The following is an 18,568-nucleotide window of genomic DNA, read 5'->3' as shown; positions in this document are numbered from 1 at the left end:
CGTTGTTTACTAATGCCTATAATTATTTAGCATCGCAATTAAACTACGATAATACAACAATAAGTTCAGGCACAAGAGTGTTTTAATAGGCTTACCACTTTTGGTGAAAAAAATTAACCTAAGCCGGTTTAATTATCATTTATGACTAAGCCTTGAAACTGTGGAGTTTCATTTGCCCCATTACTTATGACGGTTCGGTGGATTCATATAAAATCGGCTTATATACTTACTCTCGTTCGTATTTATAAATACTTGTTCGTGTTTGATTAGGTTAGAACTGTATTCTGACTAAATAAAAATACACTCTATTTACACATCGCGTTTTACAACTTATTTTTAATATTAGTCTTGTTAATTAAAGACATTATGACACAGTAGTGTAGGCTTTTTTGTTTTTGTTCCAAACAAAATACCTAGCAAGTAAAAGTCCAAATTTGGTAATGCTCCCCGAAGGACAAAAAAATTTACTCCTTTCTATATTTGTATTAATCTTACAATAGCATATTACGAGCTGCCATACTCGTGCTTCGCTCCGGAAAGGGGACTCGAAAGAGAATAATGCTGTTCATTTAAACCTGCTGTATGAAATAGTTGCACGTTTATTATTTACTTTAGAAACAAATAACTTTTTACAACTAAGTTTAGTAAAAAAAAATTTCTGTTAAACTCAGATAAGGGGTCTTAAAGTATTTAGACCGTTCCCTGACCAAAACAAATTCGCTAAATCAATCATCACACACCCAATTTTATGCGCAACTGTGTACACTAAAATACAGGAAAAGCGTAACCAAACGCACACCATATACATAGCAAATCAATTTGCACTACTTGAAGACGATCCCCATAAGTAATTTCCGTATAAGCCCAGCTTCTCAGGAAGTGACCTCTTATCAGCGGCAAGGGAGAGAGAAAGAGAGCGAATGATACAGATGATACTACTGCGCTTGCGTGGAAGTGGAGGGGGGCGTCACCGTGCACAAGACATGCTCAGTTCTCTCCACTAGTGGTCGGGACTTGACGGCGCGCGGACCAGTGGTTGTGCGTGTGTGTGTGAAATGCCTACAGTGTTTCGTGTCATACACCATGGATAACAACAACAAGCGCAAAGGCTCTTGGGACTCTAAAGTATGTACCTTTATTTATGCATTTTTTAAATAATATTTTCCGATTGTTACCTTAATTATTTGTGTCTATGGAAGAAAATTCCCTCACTTATATTATAAATAAGTAATTGTGGTAATGTTTGAATGTAAAAGTAATTGAATATTAGAATGACTATTTGGTTGTTTATCATATGTTTCCAATTATATAACTAAGATAAGATTATCGGTTGGTTATTAGTTGACTGGATGCTGCATTATTATCAATAAGGGCATTGATGCTGAAGCTTATTTCTTATCAGGTTTGGCTGGTTTGGATGGATTAGGTTGGGGTTTAAAAATGATTTACAAGCTATTGTGACAGTGTGGATTTTAAAGGTAATAGGAGCAGATTTATATTTTGGTTGTATATCAACCATTTTCAAATTATCATAGTAAGAAAGTACTATGATGATGATCGTGTGTGAAGATAAGTTACGTATTTTTCCCCTAACTAAAGTACACAACAAGTATACAACAATTTAAGTCTTCGTACTTTATAGGAATGCGTAAATCTTCGGCAAGGAACCTATTTGCATGTATTTTCTCAATTTTTTTCTAATACAGTGTGTGTACTCTATTTACTTCAATGGCCTTATCAAAGAAGAAAATATAACTGTTCAATGTCAAGTAAAAATATTTATTGTTTTGCAAATTGTGTATGTGGATTTACGCTAACGTAAAAAATAATATGGTATCCAGGTTGTTAAATTTTTATTTGCCTTCTTTAATGATTGTTGAAATTGTCATATTGTACTACTTCGTACAGATTTTGAAATGACTTTGGTAATATGCATTGGAATTCAACTATAAAATCAATCTTTACTCCAAAATAAAATGTTTTTATTAGGATTTAAATAATCGATACTACTTTTTAAAGAAAGGTGAAACATTGTCTTGCAGCAAAAATAGTAAAATTGCTTTGTAAAATTTAAAATCCACGTGTTTTATCCCAAAAGCTAAAAGTGCATTACAGCATCAATCCGTGTAAAAGTCTTGCGCTCACTGGCTGGAAAATCGTCATGACATCTTACGGTGCTGAATCTCGGATTTCTTTTACTAAGAGGAAAAACATGTTTCAGAATAAATCAATGTTCATATGTTACTCGTATTACTCGTTATCCTACTAATTTTATAAATGAGAAAGTTTGGAGGTATGGATTGATAGATGTTTGTGACAAGTATATGTGATAAAAACTAAACCGACAGGGTTGAAATTTGGTATGATAATAGCTCGAATTCCCGATTAACATATAAACATATTCTTATCTCAAAAATCCTTTCGGGCTCCATCCTAGTGGCTTTGGAGTTTCCTATGTTAACCTTATAATTATCTATGTATTTCTAGGCAAGGATGTTTCTTTAAAACCTTTTTACTCAGTTCGTGTAGCCTAACATCGAAAGAAAAATCTACGCATACTGTTGGAATTATATTTTCCTGTTTATAGGCAGAACCCCTTCATAAATTAAAATAGGCTAAAAAATAAGCAAAAAAAATGAATTTAAAATGTAAAAAATTAACATCGACCTTAAGGTAGCCATGCTGGTAACGAAATTACAACGAAAATCTAAACAAATGGAAGAAATTCCAATCACATGTTTTATTTACAGCGTAAGGTGAAAATAGAGAAGTCCGTACACTACATATTTTTGGTCGACCACTGGACGACCTCTAGTACGTATTAATACATAGCCAATAACGTGTAATGTATTTTTTAATTTCTTTTGGAGGCTGAGTGATCTCCTTTACTCCACAACTGCTCTTAACCCTAGTTCTATTGATTTTCGTGGATATAAGGACAGTGATGCGCCTTTACCGTTATGATACGGCTGTTCTATTTTATTTGTGACAATCGCCTATTTAGTCCAGGCAAATTAGATCAAATATAGGGTGTGCTGCCCAAAAAATCGTCTAAAGCTGGAAAGTGTTTTGATACCTTTTGTGGGTCCCAAATAAGACTCCTGTGAGTTTGCGACGGATTCTGACGTCTGCTTAAGTTTTGGGAGTCGAAAAACTATGAAAATTTTGCACTTTTTTCAGTTTTTCGCTTATAACTCCTAAATAACGAATCCTAAGGAAAATGTTGTTCAAAGGTGTCTTTTAGTGCGTTAAATTCCGCGTCGATTGATGTTAAATACGTCAAAATCAAGCTAGCCGTTTAGCCGCTGTAGCTTTTCAAAGGTGGGATACTTTCATCAACATGGCCAAAAGGTTGATTATTTGACCAGTTTTCGGCTTAAAACTCCTAAACGACGCATGCTATACAAAAATGCACCTGTAGTTAGTTTGGAAAACACCAAATTCTGCGTATAATGTTTTTTTTATTAATCAATAACGGCAATTGATTGTTACCTACTTTGTATGGACGCTATTTCATTGAAAAAAGTATTAAAGTTAAAGTTGGGAAATTTTAATAAAATTGGTAACAACACAGATCCTGTCCTTAAATGGATTATGAATTATTAGATAGTGGTTTATTCCATGATGGTCATCTAGAGGTTTATCTAATAAGGTGTGAAGATAGTAAGACCCCCTATGTAATTTTAAGTCTAATATTGTTGTATGAGGTTCCGAAAGTTCTAGGATTCATCCCAACCACCCATTATATACGATCTATCCCTGTATTCATCTTTCAGTTTTTGGCTTACATCTTCTAACGCATGCTATCGAAAAAATGTTCCTGTAGTTAGTTTGAATATAATTAATTGTCCGCGTAGAATGTTTTCCAATTCATTAAGATCGGCTTCACCATTTAACCGCTATTGATTGTTAACACTAGATCAGATGCTGGTCAAGTTTAAAATCTTACCATTGAAATCTGGCAAACAACCAGCCTAATTACCAAAACCATAGGGGATATGGCAGTGAATCTATCCACTAGTGTGACGTCATGGATCGTGCAGCATGGCCTATGAACAAGTAAGTGCTCAACATCTTACTGTGGAGAGCTTTTTCTGAAATAGGGGAATCAATGATGTGGACCTAGCCCGATGGTTCGCTGGCAGGCCCATCGCAGTGAATGCTACCCATCAAGTTAAGGTATATTGTGGGATCACCTCTTCAACATAATATTATCAGCAAGTTGACAATATAAACTCCACGGATACGGCGAGATCAAAAAGAAATTCATCAAATGGTTCCAGTGTCAATATCCATTTACTGAAAATAGTTCGCTCATGTCAATCAGCTCAGCAGTTATCCCATATGATAGCATCAACGCGAGATATGTATAAAGCATAATGGAAAGGCACAGCTTGCAAGAAAATCGTAAATAGGCAAGCCTATAATGACCATAAACTGTGCAGAATAAAAGGAAGTGGTGACATTAATCGCGAGCTGTGATGGCAACAGCAAAGGTTAAAGAAGAATCAGCCCCCTCAGTCAACACGTGATATTCCACATTAAATCCAAGCCTCAATTCGAATCATATTTTGGATTAAAAATAGGTCCGTGCCCACTAGCGCAGTTTGATGAAGAAAGCGTGATGTAGAAGAGTCGAAAATCTAACTATTCATGTAGCCTAAAACTACTCATGCTGTTTACTCCAATCAATGTGGATCTCACTGTGTTCTGACGGGTTACAACGCTTGGCGAAGTTGCAGAAGCAGGTTGGCCCTATACATGGTTGGGAGCAGAAAATATCCAAATGAAGTGAGGGTTGGTCTCTTCTAGAGGACACTTTCAACTAATTTTGACTTTGATTCTAACAAAAGGGGCTGCTCATCCACCAATCCTTTAGAGCTCATTTAAAATTGTACTTATAATTCAGAGAGATGGTATGGAAAATTAACGTCAATGGGTTAACTCCCATCACTACGGCTAATCCACCGGTTCGACAAGAACTTCTCAACTCCGTCTACCTATCTCGACCATCGTGTACATGTTAAAAAGGTTTACATTTTCTCGCTCCATATGAAATGCAGGGATATAATGCACTACTGTCTGTCACCGAATGTCACCATTTGTGGCAAGACAAATAAGAGCAAAGAATGAATCCTTATTCTTAAGATTCCAATGATGAGAAGTAGAAAAGTTTTATGATAAAATCTACGAAAAATCCCAATCGTTTTTTTTAATTGGCTAAATACATAGTAAAACTATGTACATCCGTCCCATTATCATCTTTCGTTTATTAAGCTAAAAAATAACATTTTTGCTATATTTAATAAAATCTTTCTCGTTGTAATATCTTATTATATATTAGAATCACTCAACATCATTCCAGAGTGTCCAGAGATGGGATCGTATAAGTGGAAGCTTAGGACGAATCCTAGAATTTTTGTAACCCCCTCAACAATATTAGATTTAAAATTGCATAGGGGGGTCTTGCTACCCTTCCCTTCACACATTCTTGGATAAACCTCTGGATGATAACCATGAATTAAACCGCTTTCTAGTCATTCATAATCATAATTCTACGCAAAATTTTGTGTTTTCCAAACTAACTACAGGCGCATTTTTGTATAGCATGCGTCGTTTAGGAGTTGTAAGACGAAAACTGGTCAAATAATCAACCTTTTGGCCATGTTGATGAAAATATCCCACCTTTGAAAAGCTACAGCGGCTAAACGGCTAGCTTGATTTTGACGTATTTAACATCAATCGACGCGGAATTTAACGCACTAAAAGACACCTTTGAACAACATTTTCCTTAGGATTCGTTATTTAGGAGTTATAAGCGAAAAACTGAAAAAGTGCAAATTTTTCATAGTTTTTCGACTCCCAAAACTTAAGCAGACGTCAGAATCCGTCGCAAACTCACAGGAGTCTTATTTGGTACCCCCAAAAGGTATTAAAACACTTTCCAGCTTTAGACGATTTTTTGGGGAGCATATGTCTAATTTGCCTGGGCTAATTTTATATCGTAAAAATAAGCCTTTGAAAACTTTAAACTGGTGTAAATTCATTGCCATTGTTTCCACAATAATCACCTGATAAAATAATAATGATAAAATATAATATGATGGATTAGGGTCGGAAACGAGACCAAATAACCTTCTCAGGCTTGGGCTTACGTAGACGATTTAATTAAATTAAATCCGGTGATTGGATGAACGGTTTAGTAATTCATAAATTGATTACACAATTAAAAGACAGTTAATGTAAATATTCAATAACTATTAAACTAAACTGAATGAGAAAGAGTTGTAATTAGAAACATCAAAATTATAAGTACTGATTTTAAATTATGTGTATTTTAAATACACAACTCTACTTAAAAATATAATTTAGGTTGAAATGTTTCAAAATTTATAGATTGTAGAGAGGGTATATATAAAATACCTTTATTCGTTTAGCTTCAATCTGTTTTGTGACAGAAAATTCTAAATTTATACTGAAATCCCGTGGGATAATATCAATAAATCAAACTGCTCGCAAAAACGTTCTGGTTTCAAGGCAGCGTATAATCAAATTAATGTTTCTAGGGAAATTGAATTGCGTTGACACATTCGACATGTTGCTCGTGTTAGTTTCGTTTGAAAAATCATTCGATTAGAATTCGATTTTGTTACGATTGATTGACTTACATTTGCAGTTCCATTTGGTCAAGGGATAATGTAATGTGCATTATACTGGCTAATATCCTTTTTGTCTGAACTGAAGGTAAAGAATTCATTTATTTTTAAATGTGCATTTTACGTTATTATATTTACACATTCTCTAAACTAATTATACTCAATACCTTTTTTAAGTTCTACCTATTTGAGCTGATTAGTACAATATAAATATAGCAGTTTAACAAATTATAATATATATTTCGATTGCGTTATACCATCTTACTGTCCAGCATTAAAATCCATTTAGCATGTAAGATGTGTGACGTATTTGTACCTTTTAGTATCCTAATAAAATCATGATCACGAGACGTATTTTTATGTAATTCTGAATTTATGTTTTTATGAAATCTCACACAATTTATGACACTTCAACCTAAATGTTTGTTTTATTTTAAATTGAGTTTGAAGACTATTTTTATTTGATTTTCAAAAGTATGTCCGAACACTGTAGTTAATGCTTATCTTACTATCAAAGTAGGGAAGTTTAGCTACAATACCCTGGACCACCTGGTAAAAGTTTTTGGATAGTTACGTCCACTAGTTAGTAAGTTAGATAAGTTGCATTATGTAGAGAGCGTGTTATTATTTAGGCCTACTATTTGTTTCTTAAAATTCTGCTTACTTTAAAACCAACCCAACAAAAAAATACAACCTAATTATAAGCTATAGTATGTCTTGTAATTTAAATATTTATGATTGTCTTATAACCAAACGGTAAGCATAAATCTTAAAACTAACATTTAGTCGAAATCAGCGCACTTTAAACATTTCCAACATAAAACTAAACACATAGAACAGGCAATATATCGCGATACATTGAGAAGTGTTGAACCAATCAAAATCAATGTCCAGTTCTTTTAACTAATATTTTTTTAGCCTGTTTATAATTAATTAGAACAGCTGATGATTTAAAAATAATTAATAATATTGTAAAAAAAAACATTACATTCTGGTTCTTCTTGTTACAATCACTTGATTAATTTTCTCTCATAATTTTTATTTATTATACACAAACACTCTACAATCAATGGTTATGCCCGATTAATTCATTGGTGAAATTATCTTAAATTGCAAGTGGAACTAATCATTTGTTTTCGATATCGTTTAAATGTCCGAAATCGCTGGGGAAAGCGCTAATTAGTTTTTACCATGCAATTATCCACACCTGACCGGGTCCAAAGTTCATTATCCGTTCTGCAGGCTCCGCTGAGCCGGCGATTGTTTACAACAGCGAAAAAACCACGCAACTAGCTGAAGGAACCGCACGTCAGCGAAATTCCCCCTCGTCTCTCAAGAATTTGTCAGCCAAGGCTTTTTGCCCGGTATTCATCATCATGTACTTTCTCTTGTGGATTTTGTGTATATTACTAATTAGATAATGGGGTAAAAATTGCAATGTTCCTCTATTTTGACTCTTTAACTATTTTCACAGTGTACACTTCGTCAAGTTTTAGAATCCACAAATATTAGAACAGAAACCGGTATGGATCATAATCATAAACATAAACCAATTACGTAACTGGCCCCAGGTTATAGTACTGTAGTATGTTTTCTGTGCCCCCAGTCATATACTTATAACATTAACATATGGTTTAGACAGTTCTGCAATGTTAAATAGTGTTTACTTTCGGGCCAGTAACATAATTTGTTTATGTTTATGATCTATACCGTGACTGTTCTAGTATTCGTAGATCAAATAAAATTTTTATAATAGTCGAGATTATTAATAAACTGTATATTTTTACGGTTCTTAACTATCTTAACCCTAGCCTAACTTGACAAAATCCTAGGCTGTGCTACGATTAAGTTTAAGATACTGGACCAGTGCCAAAAACTTTAAATTTACGTATAAATCCTGAGAAGTCTCTACCTTTTTGATGTTTTCCTTTAACCAGCTACACTCAATCGTTGAGAATTTAATAAATGACACTAGCTAAAAATAAACAGCTGATCTTATTTTGCAAGCTGTCCGAGTTTTCTTGTTCCATTAAAAATCAAAAATCTGGATCTTATAAACAAAATGACGTCACTGGTCAGAAAGTAAACATGTATTTATAAATATTTAAATAGAACAGTAAACAACTTCGAAACCAGCTGTTACGGATGTAAGTATGGACATTGGGGCCACTGACTTCATTTGTTTAAGTTTATGATCCATACATAGTCAATGTCTATACTGTTTCTGTTTAAATATTCGTAATATATTCGTATGTGCGTTTCATTATAGACAAAAAGAATTAAATATAAACCGTCAGCTTTGCTGCGGTTACCATAGGTTCTGGCACACACCACTGGGAGTGCCATGTAGTTACGGCGTACGCACTACGTAACTACATGGTGCTCCCAGCGGTGTGCGCCAGAACCTTTGGTAACCATGGTAACCGCAGAACGGCGACAGTTTATATTTAATTCTTTTTGTCTATGGTTTCATTCCCCATTATAACGCAACAACGCATAGCTGCTTTTAGACTTTTCTATTTAGTGTGGATTTTACAGTGTTTTACTATTGCATTGTTCGCTTTGGTTATAGCATGAGGGATGTTTAGCAAATTGGTGGATTTTTTACAATAATTTAAAAGCTTACCACTTTTTACAGCAATATTACACGATCACACTAAACTCTTAGTAAAAGCTGTATCCGGTGTTACGAGTTTTACACAATAAACTGTTTCTGGGTATTACTTCACACGCTGTGCTCGGAGTTGCGTATATTTCAGGAGATATTTGCTATGCTTGACTAGTCATGGGCTTACCTCAGTTATACGTTAGGTGGATTTCCCCGATAGACTTCTCACCATTTCCAGCACGACTCAGTTCCAATTTATATCCATTCTTGTTTAACCTAAAACGTTCTTCCACAGACAGTTGGTCAACGAAATATATGTTTGCATTGTTCATGTTTACGCACTGAAATTAATTCCGATTAAATCAGTATAAAGCTTTTTTGTACTACACATATGAATGATGGATATATAGATTATATGAAGTGTCTATCGTCAAACTAAAACAAACCAAAATCTTACTGACGAATGGAACATAGAATTGCTTAGTTAAAAAATATAAAAAGATATGCTGATCTACGTTGTCTGGGATCCATGTGTCGGCTGAGTTTGTGAAACTCAGATAAGTATATTGTGTAAGGTTAAAGTTGTTAAGAGAATATAGAGTTTTATTACTACCTGGAACTGTAAACTTGCTATGATAAAGAGGTGTGTGTTAAGAAATGAAGAGAGAATGATTATGATGATGGTGGTTAGTATGTTATGTTAAAAGAGTTAACTAGTAAAAAGCACTTTAAAGTCTAAAAGACATTTTGGTTGTCTGAGAGTACTGTAAACTGTATATGTATTTTTAAATCATGATGAATTTAACTAACCCATGATTATTTAGAGGCCGATATCTAAATAAACTTAAACAATTGCCATCCTCTATGGAAAGTACTCATTCTATTGCAAAAGATATATATCAAATAACTGACCACGAGACAAAAAATACGTATATTTGTACCCACACAAAATCAAATGCAAACCTAAAATATTCATCTTTCAACATTTCAAAACATATTCCACCTCAACCACTATTTGCACTCCAAAACCTTTCAAAGCTCGGTTTTCTAACCTCAAACATCAATAGTCCGCTTTCCTAACCTCAAACATCAACATGTCCGCTGCACAAGTTTACCCGCCAAGTGGAGCAGTTTGGCGGGAAAGGTTTCGCAGTCAATGCCTGACACATCATGTCACATGACAGCTGGCCTTTCCATAGAGTAATGGCACTATGATGGTCCCGTGGGACCCATATCGTCCTGGCGTTGCCAATGGCTCCCTGCTAATGGCCAATGTTAATGGGGATGGCGGACAAACGGCTAATGCTTCTCATTATAATCGTTTAATGATTGATCGGTTGTAATGTGATTCGGTGATTAATGACTGTAATGATATTGTATTTCAGTTTAGAGGTTGTAGTGGTTTTCATTTACGCTAATCTATTTTGTGTAATTACCTTTTTATTGATTATTATTATTTACTCTGTAAGAGAATGATAGAATTAGTTAAAACAATATTAAAATATTGCCCATCATTTTAGAAAATATACTGTTATACTAGGATATATTTAATTACGAACTTACAAAAGACATTAGATGGTAACAAAACACAAATTTAATTCATAATTATTTCAATTAATGTCTCTTTATTTATGATAAATACATCATTCCACTTATATTAAGGCACTAGCACCTAAATTGACAACACAATATAAGCAGGTCCACATATTTGGTTCATAAAATCAGTTTTAAATATTGAGGTTTTAGAGAAGTTGAAAATAGCAATTAGAGGGATAAAATTGCTTTGCTATACTCTCTTATTTAATTTTGATCTACATTTTTTTGTTAATAGAGCTATTGATGTTTTGACTGTTTTCGTACCGTTAAATTCCTTTACCATTATAAGCCTTCAGAAATATTATTATATGCGTTGCTTTAATGTCACAACATATTAATTTGTCATGTATAGTTTTCAAAACTGTTTTCACTTGGAAATACAATTTTAGACTAAGAAAACTACTAAAAGCAATACTTGTTTTCTAAAAGGGGGTTACAAAGAACTAAATAATTAATAAACGAGATATTCAACGAGCATTTTAGCTCTTAGAGAAAATATTTCACAAATTCCTTTCCTGAGTTATACGGTATGCTGGTATTTGTGGTTTATGTGCAAGTATTTACTTGTTTTTCACTAACCGCATTTCACACGCTAATTTCCTTTAGACATAGGTATGTCTATGTAATATACAAATAATTTATAATTTTGTATTGCAATTATTTTGGATGAAATTTTTATATAACCTTTCCAAATTTACAAATCTAGTACGACACATCATATGACTATTTTACAAGTTTAATAGTTTTAACTGGTTTCAAAAGATTAAGAAATTACTTTCAAAATTTGTTTTCTACATCATCAGTTTGTAGTAATACAAATCAGTTATATATTTAATTATTTACGTTAGTTTCATAGTGTTGAAACTCAATTTTAACATAAACAAATGAAACACTATGAGGAAGCAACTTGAGAATCAGTTTGGATTTTAATAGAATACGAGATGGGCTCAAATTTGCTTTTTTTATTATAATTTATCTATTTATTGAAAAAATAATTTCCATCAATGAGGTTATAGGTGAGTGATTTGGTTGTTTATACGCAATAGATTTATATTATTCCTCTTTATATTGTATTATCTGTCTTCAATAGATAAAGTAAAACATAAAATGTTACCAGTTTTCATTTACAATTTATACACTTTCTATAAATCTCAATTATTTGCCAAAAACACAATATTATGATCTTTGCCACGATATCTTTTGTTAAATTACGTTACCAATTGAATTAATACTGAATAAAGTGAGGAGACATGAAGCCGGTTAAATGCTTGTTCTGGCCTTGGTCCTTGGCCGTGATTCTTGACCCGGATAGTGGTCCTAACATTCACTGACCAACGAACCTCTTTGTAACACTAATAATTTAAATTTCTAGACTTTGGACCTTTCCCTCTTATTCCTCTCTGGTGTTGGAGAGTGTCAAAAAATTTTTTCACCACACTATCATGTTTTTGGCTGTATTACATACGTTAATTGGTGGCCGAAAGTTACGTTTTGCTGGCGATGCCAGCTGTCCATAATTTGGGGACCGAGCAGGTTTTTACAGGCCGGGGCCGCAAAATCAGCTGTCCGCTTACCTACTTAAAACATGAATGCATTTTAAATACATAATCAAAATCCATAGCATTTCAATAGAATTGTGTTATTGTCACCGTTGCCTAGCAACTATATATTTTTATTTTTGCTGATTGCTCAAATTATTTCTTCACATAACCTTAAAGTTGTAGTTGTGTTGACTATCAGTGTGCATTATTATTGTGGTGAATAGTGGTAATAGGGTATAGTGTGGTGAAAAATAGCGTTCGTACCACGGACCGAAATGGTTTTGCGGCTCTCGATCGATTTAAGTTCTCGACTTCGTCTCGAACTTAAAAACTATCTCGAGCCGGCAAAACCTCATTTTCGGCCCTAGGTACGAAATATACTATAAAGGTACAGAATTACACACGTAAATATGCTTTTTCAATTCCTAGAGGACCCATGCTGTTCCGTAGCTTTAAAATAAATATCATATCCGATAAAAAATCAAATTTATGATTTTTGATTGAGTAATACAGTAACTTGAACTTAACTGATTCAAATGATCAATCGCTCAAATTAAAGACTAAAATTTACTGATTATTTTAAGTCTAAAACATATAAAAAACATAAACAATACTGGATTGATTATTAATCATAGCAACCCCTTATAAAAATAACTTTTATGTTGGTTGTTGATCTTGCTTTTGCTTGAAACTCGTCCGATTTGATTAACTAATAGCTGTAACGGAAGCCGGTATTTCACTGAAAGGTCCTTAGACCAAAATATATAGGATAATATAATTATAACTGGTAAAAAGCATCATAAATTGAAGTAAGAATTTAAAAAAATCAAATGTATGATTTTTGGTTGAGGAACAGTAGATAAATATATGCCGATGCTTGATGTCTGTGCTTTTATACCTTCAATTTGATACGTCAATAATGAAAATCGGTCGGATACAAGAGTCAAACGAACTCGACTCTTAATAAACAGGGTGGCTAAACAGTAACTTGCACCCCTATCTAACTTTTTAACTGTTTGAGATATTTGAAATCTGTTTGAGGCAACCTTCTTAGATATGAGGGGCTGTTATGAATGGTCCGAATTCTATTTTCTTTATCTTAATTGTTTAGTTTTGTCAAGATCTGTAAAGTAAAACCAAAATCGACCACCTTCCATATTGAAAATTATTGCTATGAGCAAAATTTTAAAAGAATTACCATTATTATTGTAGCTCCTCATATCTTAACAGGTTGCCACAAACCGATTTCAAATATCTCAAATAGTTAAAAAGTTAAAGGGGTGCAAATTAATTTTCAGCCACCCTCATGGTTATTTGGATTTGAAACGTTTCAGGGCGCCATTTTGTTATTAGTAGCCCGATTTAGGTTTTCTTTATGTTAATTGGTTTGTTTTGTCAAGACCTGTAAAATGATACCAAACTCGAATATACTTGCCTGTTAAAAATATTAAGCTACCCCATTCCACCGCTGGGTAAGGGCAAAATTTTCAATTTACCCTAATTATTGTAGCTTTTCATTTCTAAGAAGGTTGACGCAACCTATTTCAAATATCTCAAAAGGTTCAAAAGTTAAGGGTGATGTAAGTTACTTTTCAGCCACCCTGTACATGACACAGCTGATTGATTTTGAACTAAGTATAAACAATCTCTGATAGATTTGAAAAATGTTCTCAACTTTTTATTTCAAATTGAGGAACTTGCAAAGAATCTTCAAGCTGTAAACTACCTGGTGAATAACAATTCGGAAGCTAATAAAGTTTTAAAGGTTTGATTAAGATTCTTCTGTATGTTATGGTAATTGCTTGATGCATAGTCAATTTGTCTTCCTTCTGAATGCGAAATAAGTCTTAAACGAGGAGTACATTATTTGTCTTGTTGATTGTATGGATGTTTGTAAAAGTTCCATGTCAAATACGAATAGATTTGGTTGCAAAACGTTTGCTAACATTGTACAATCATAAAAATTAGGTTTAAAATCTTTATTCAGTAGTAATGATTTGATATCCAGAATCAGATTATATTTAGGTTAATAATCACTTCAATAATATTTTTTTTACATTATTGAAACATGAGATATTGATAATCGTCTTGAGAAACAATTCATCATGAATCCATAAGAGGTGCAAATTATTTTACACTACAAAACTGAAGTTTAAGTGACCTTAGTTACTATTTTCTTTAATGATTATTGTTGGGTAACCCCACAGCCACACCAGTAACTAAATAAAGGCAATACTGTCCATAGTGGAACAGATGCAGTAGTATCTTGGTATCATATTCAGGTAACCACTAACCATTTCAATGTGGGATAATGTTCTGACCCAGATTGGAGGTAAAATTTGTCACCTAAAACAGGAAAGCAATAGCCTTATGTGAGAATAATCGTCTATGCAAATATATTTTAGTGTGAAGATTTCTATGTTAATTTTAACCCATTCCTTACAAATCTAATATTAGGGATGATTTTTTTTTGTTTGAAGTACAGGTTTGTAGCTACATATAAAATTTAGATATACTGAGTAGCCTACTATATTGAACGTAAAATAATATATTTCATCACTAGTGACTCTTTTTGACCCGATGTTAAGTTTTTTTTTTATGAGCGAGGGTTGAAAAGACACTTTTTGCCCGTGTGGTAAACTATATTTTTTGTCATAAAGAAAACGAAATAATATTTATGTAAAGATAACCTCTCAAAACGACTTCCAGCTTGTTTTCAATTCTGCTAATGCAAATAAGCAGCTGTTTAGTATGTGATTCAACCATTTCGTCTATTTCGATTGTGTTACAGTACATTATACCATCGATATGTCGAGTGATCGACAACAATTTTCTACAACCTTACCTAATTAATCATCGATAAATAATTTCGATCGATACTATAGCTACAATCAAAATTTACTAATGCTTATAACAGCTGATTTTTACTCCCTAGGGACTAAAAATGATTTTTACTCCCTAGAGAGTAAACATGCTACCCACACCACAATGCATGCTTTAAAAACGGCTGTTTTTGCTGCAGTATGACGAAAAAGCGTTTTTGTACTTATTATTCAATATTCCCGTCAACGGTGAGCGGCGTATGCGATGTATAGCATAACAATGTGTGGGGGTAGCCGTCTAGACCAGCTGGTGTTTCCCGCTCAGTGGTTCGGAACCGACGGTCGTTGGCCAGGGTAAGTTTCCACTGTCGAGAAATTTCCGGCAAATATCAACTGACACTTTCAGCTACGTTTCCATACAAACAGTGAAAGTAGTAAGAGGTGTTAAGTGTCCAAAGTCTACTTTTCTAAACGGAAGCAATCAATCTGTTAGAGATAATTTATTGTGGGACAAATTAATAATGGAATAGTGTCAGGCTGATTTGAAGTATTTAACCTGTCGAAAAGTTCAAATCTTGTTATCTTAAATTCAAGAAATTGTTATTATAGTTCAACATGTCAAATACTAGTCTAAATTAACTGACAGGCACAAGAATAAATGCATATTCTACAGTGCTACTACAAAAGAGAAATAGGTATTAAAAATAAGAGGAAAATAGCACAATCAACCACATCGAATCTCCATCCATCAAAATCCATATGCAATTTTACCCATCAACATTTCAAGCTTGAGTTCTCGGTAGCGGTTGTATTGAATGGACAGTGTTGATGGATGTTTTTTGTTCTCCACTTTTTGACACCGTTCTAAACATTGTTGTTTTCAGATATAGTGTTTCGGTTTTGTACTAACCGTGTTATGTACTAGGCTCATCTCCAATAACATTACGGATCAAATTTAAGAACCCGATACATTTAGAGGTGTGTGTTTGGATACCAACTCTTTAAAATACCATCTACAATTTTACTGTGCCTTAACATTTCTAAAAATATACCTTTTGAAGGGTATAATTCAAATATTTGAAATAAATCTGTTTCTAGATACAATTAAACTGTGTAGGATTAAATTCATTACGTACCATCGGATTGGTTGCTTAGCTTTATAGTATGGGATTATGATAAGTAATATTGAGCAATACATATCATTATCATTATGAAAAGGGGACGCCACCTAGGTGTGTATTATAAGGCAAATAAGATTCAAAGATGAATGTAGAATCTTTGACTATCAATGTAGAATATTGTATAGTTTTGTAATTGACTAAGATCAGCTGTTTCATCAGCCAGGATAATTTTATATACAGTATTCATTTCTGGTTAACTCAAATGCCATTGTAATCCTCATAAAATTTACAATAAGAATAAAACAAACTCATTGTAGTGTTAGATGAGATTTTACTTACATTTTATCGTAAAAGTTAAAACTGTCCAAAGACAAAAATTACAATTTTACGAGCCTTATTAGAAGAAGGCTGCTGCAGTCCACTGAAGGTATCAAATATTACAAAAATATTACAAAAATAACCTTTATGTTAACGATAAATCGCATTCATACATAGTATACGTTTTTTTCATGACATCCACCATAATTTTTTCTCTTAATTTATCTTTTTATTCTCTTACGGTTTGAGTTGGGAATCTTAAATAGGCATACAGTAATGCAATCACCTGTATCATGCAGTTGGATAAATAATTTGATTTAACAGTATAACCGGACACGCTGTACGGTATTTATGAATTTATGATCCATGTCGTATTCTGTTCTAATACACGATGATAGTTACAAGACCAAGGTTTAGACCGTTCCTAAACTTAATACGTAATATTACCATGACTTTGTAATACATAGAAAAGTAGCAAACAATTACTTGTGGATAATTTGTTCTAAAATGTTAGTTCCATTTTGCCACTTAAAAACTTTTTCCTTTTCCACTATAACAAAACCCTCATAATTCTTGTTTTATTCTAATCCACTTAACAAGTACCCAAGTACCTGAGTGTTATATGATACTGCCGCCCTTATAAGGACCGTAATAAGAGCAAATGAGGGAACGAGCGACCCAACCAATGGACCATGGAGAGCAGTAACGGTATGGCGAACCCACCGTAATCTCACCCTGTAATCCTACTTGTGTCTATTACGACTGCACTGTAATTGTAGATACTTTATTTGTTTATTTAGAGTTATATTTTCATTCGAGTATAAATTATCTAAATGGAAAAATGCATAAGAGTGGAAAGAGCATAGCTAACACTCTGTTGAATTAAATATCTCGCCTAATGCTACTTAATTATTAATACTTTTTAATAATGTACATAACATAGATGTGTGTAATATAACACAGAGACTGTGTATTTATTATTTATACTGTTTCAGGTCAGTTATTCCAATATACCATATGCAAGATTTCAATTTGTTGTATAATCTAACATTTTTTTAAAGTTATCCATTATCTTATGAAAAAACTAGCTGAGTACCCGTCATTCGTAAGGGGTTGGTATACAATGCTTATTGTAGTTAAATACTCGTGCTTTGCATTGAGAGGAGACACGTTTTGAGAAAATTTGGTTTACTATAATCTACGGTATACTATAGTATATAGAACATCTACCATAGCCATAATGTTCTACCACTTCACCTAAACAATAGAAAGAAGTAAAGTTCTCACACTCAGGTTTTTGTTGCTGCTTGGTTCAAATTAGCTGTTGTCATAAATGTATAAAGAACTAATGGTGCTGCACCCTGTTGGTAAACCGTATAACCTTTTAATGCTATTGAATACCATAGAAACAAATTGTGTAGTTGAAACAGCTGGCAAAATTATTTAATTCCTTTTAAATATGAATACTCATAAGGTTAACATGGGAAACTCTAGAGCCACTGGGGCGGAGCCCGAAAGGATTTTTGAGGTAAGAATATGTCTATATGTTAATCGGGAATGTGAGCTATCATCATACCAAATTTCAACACAATCCAACCAGTAATTAATGCGTGATTGAACTTCAAACAAACAAAGAAACAAACAAACAAACAAACAAACACACAAACTTTCACATTTATAATATTAGTATGATTAATATTCAACTTATAAAACAGAAACATTTTGGCTATTTAATTATATCAGCTTTCATTTAGAATTTAACTTTTAATTGCATTAACTAATCATAACACTAGTAAGACTGTTTAAAATTACCAATAGGAAACTAGTTAGGGTTGAATATAAGTGTTTACATTTTTCCAATAAGAACGCCTCTAAAATTATAAATAATACTAAACAGTTAACTAAT

At 33.1% G+C, this 18,568-nt stretch overlaps 1 protein-coding gene across 2 annotated transcripts in view; it reads left to right on the top strand.

Moving 5' to 3' along the window:
- Positions 1-1,014: 1,014 nt before the first annotated feature.
- Positions 1,015-18,568, top strand: part of LOC128990201 (atrial natriuretic peptide-converting enzyme) — a 104,306-nt gene continuing 86,752 nt past the window's right edge. For both annotated transcript variants that reach the window (XM_054412500.1, XM_054412493.1), the window contains exon 1: positions 1,015-1,125. In XM_054412500.1, the coding sequence (XP_054268475.1) occupies positions 1,084-1,125 (42 nt within the window). In that variant the 5' untranslated portion in view covers positions 1,015-1,083. The remainder of the gene's footprint in view (positions 1,126-18,568) is intronic.

This window comes from Macrosteles quadrilineatus, unplaced genomic scaffold (assembly GCF_028750875.1).
Source record: "Macrosteles quadrilineatus isolate MER2022 unplaced genomic scaffold, UCM_ALF_1.0 Scaffold_1__1_contigs__length_201487025, whole genome shotgun sequence".
Lineage (NCBI taxonomy): Eukaryota > Metazoa > Arthropoda > Insecta > Hemiptera > Cicadellidae > Macrosteles > Macrosteles quadrilineatus.
This window is presented reverse-complemented; position numbering and strand designations above follow the sequence as displayed.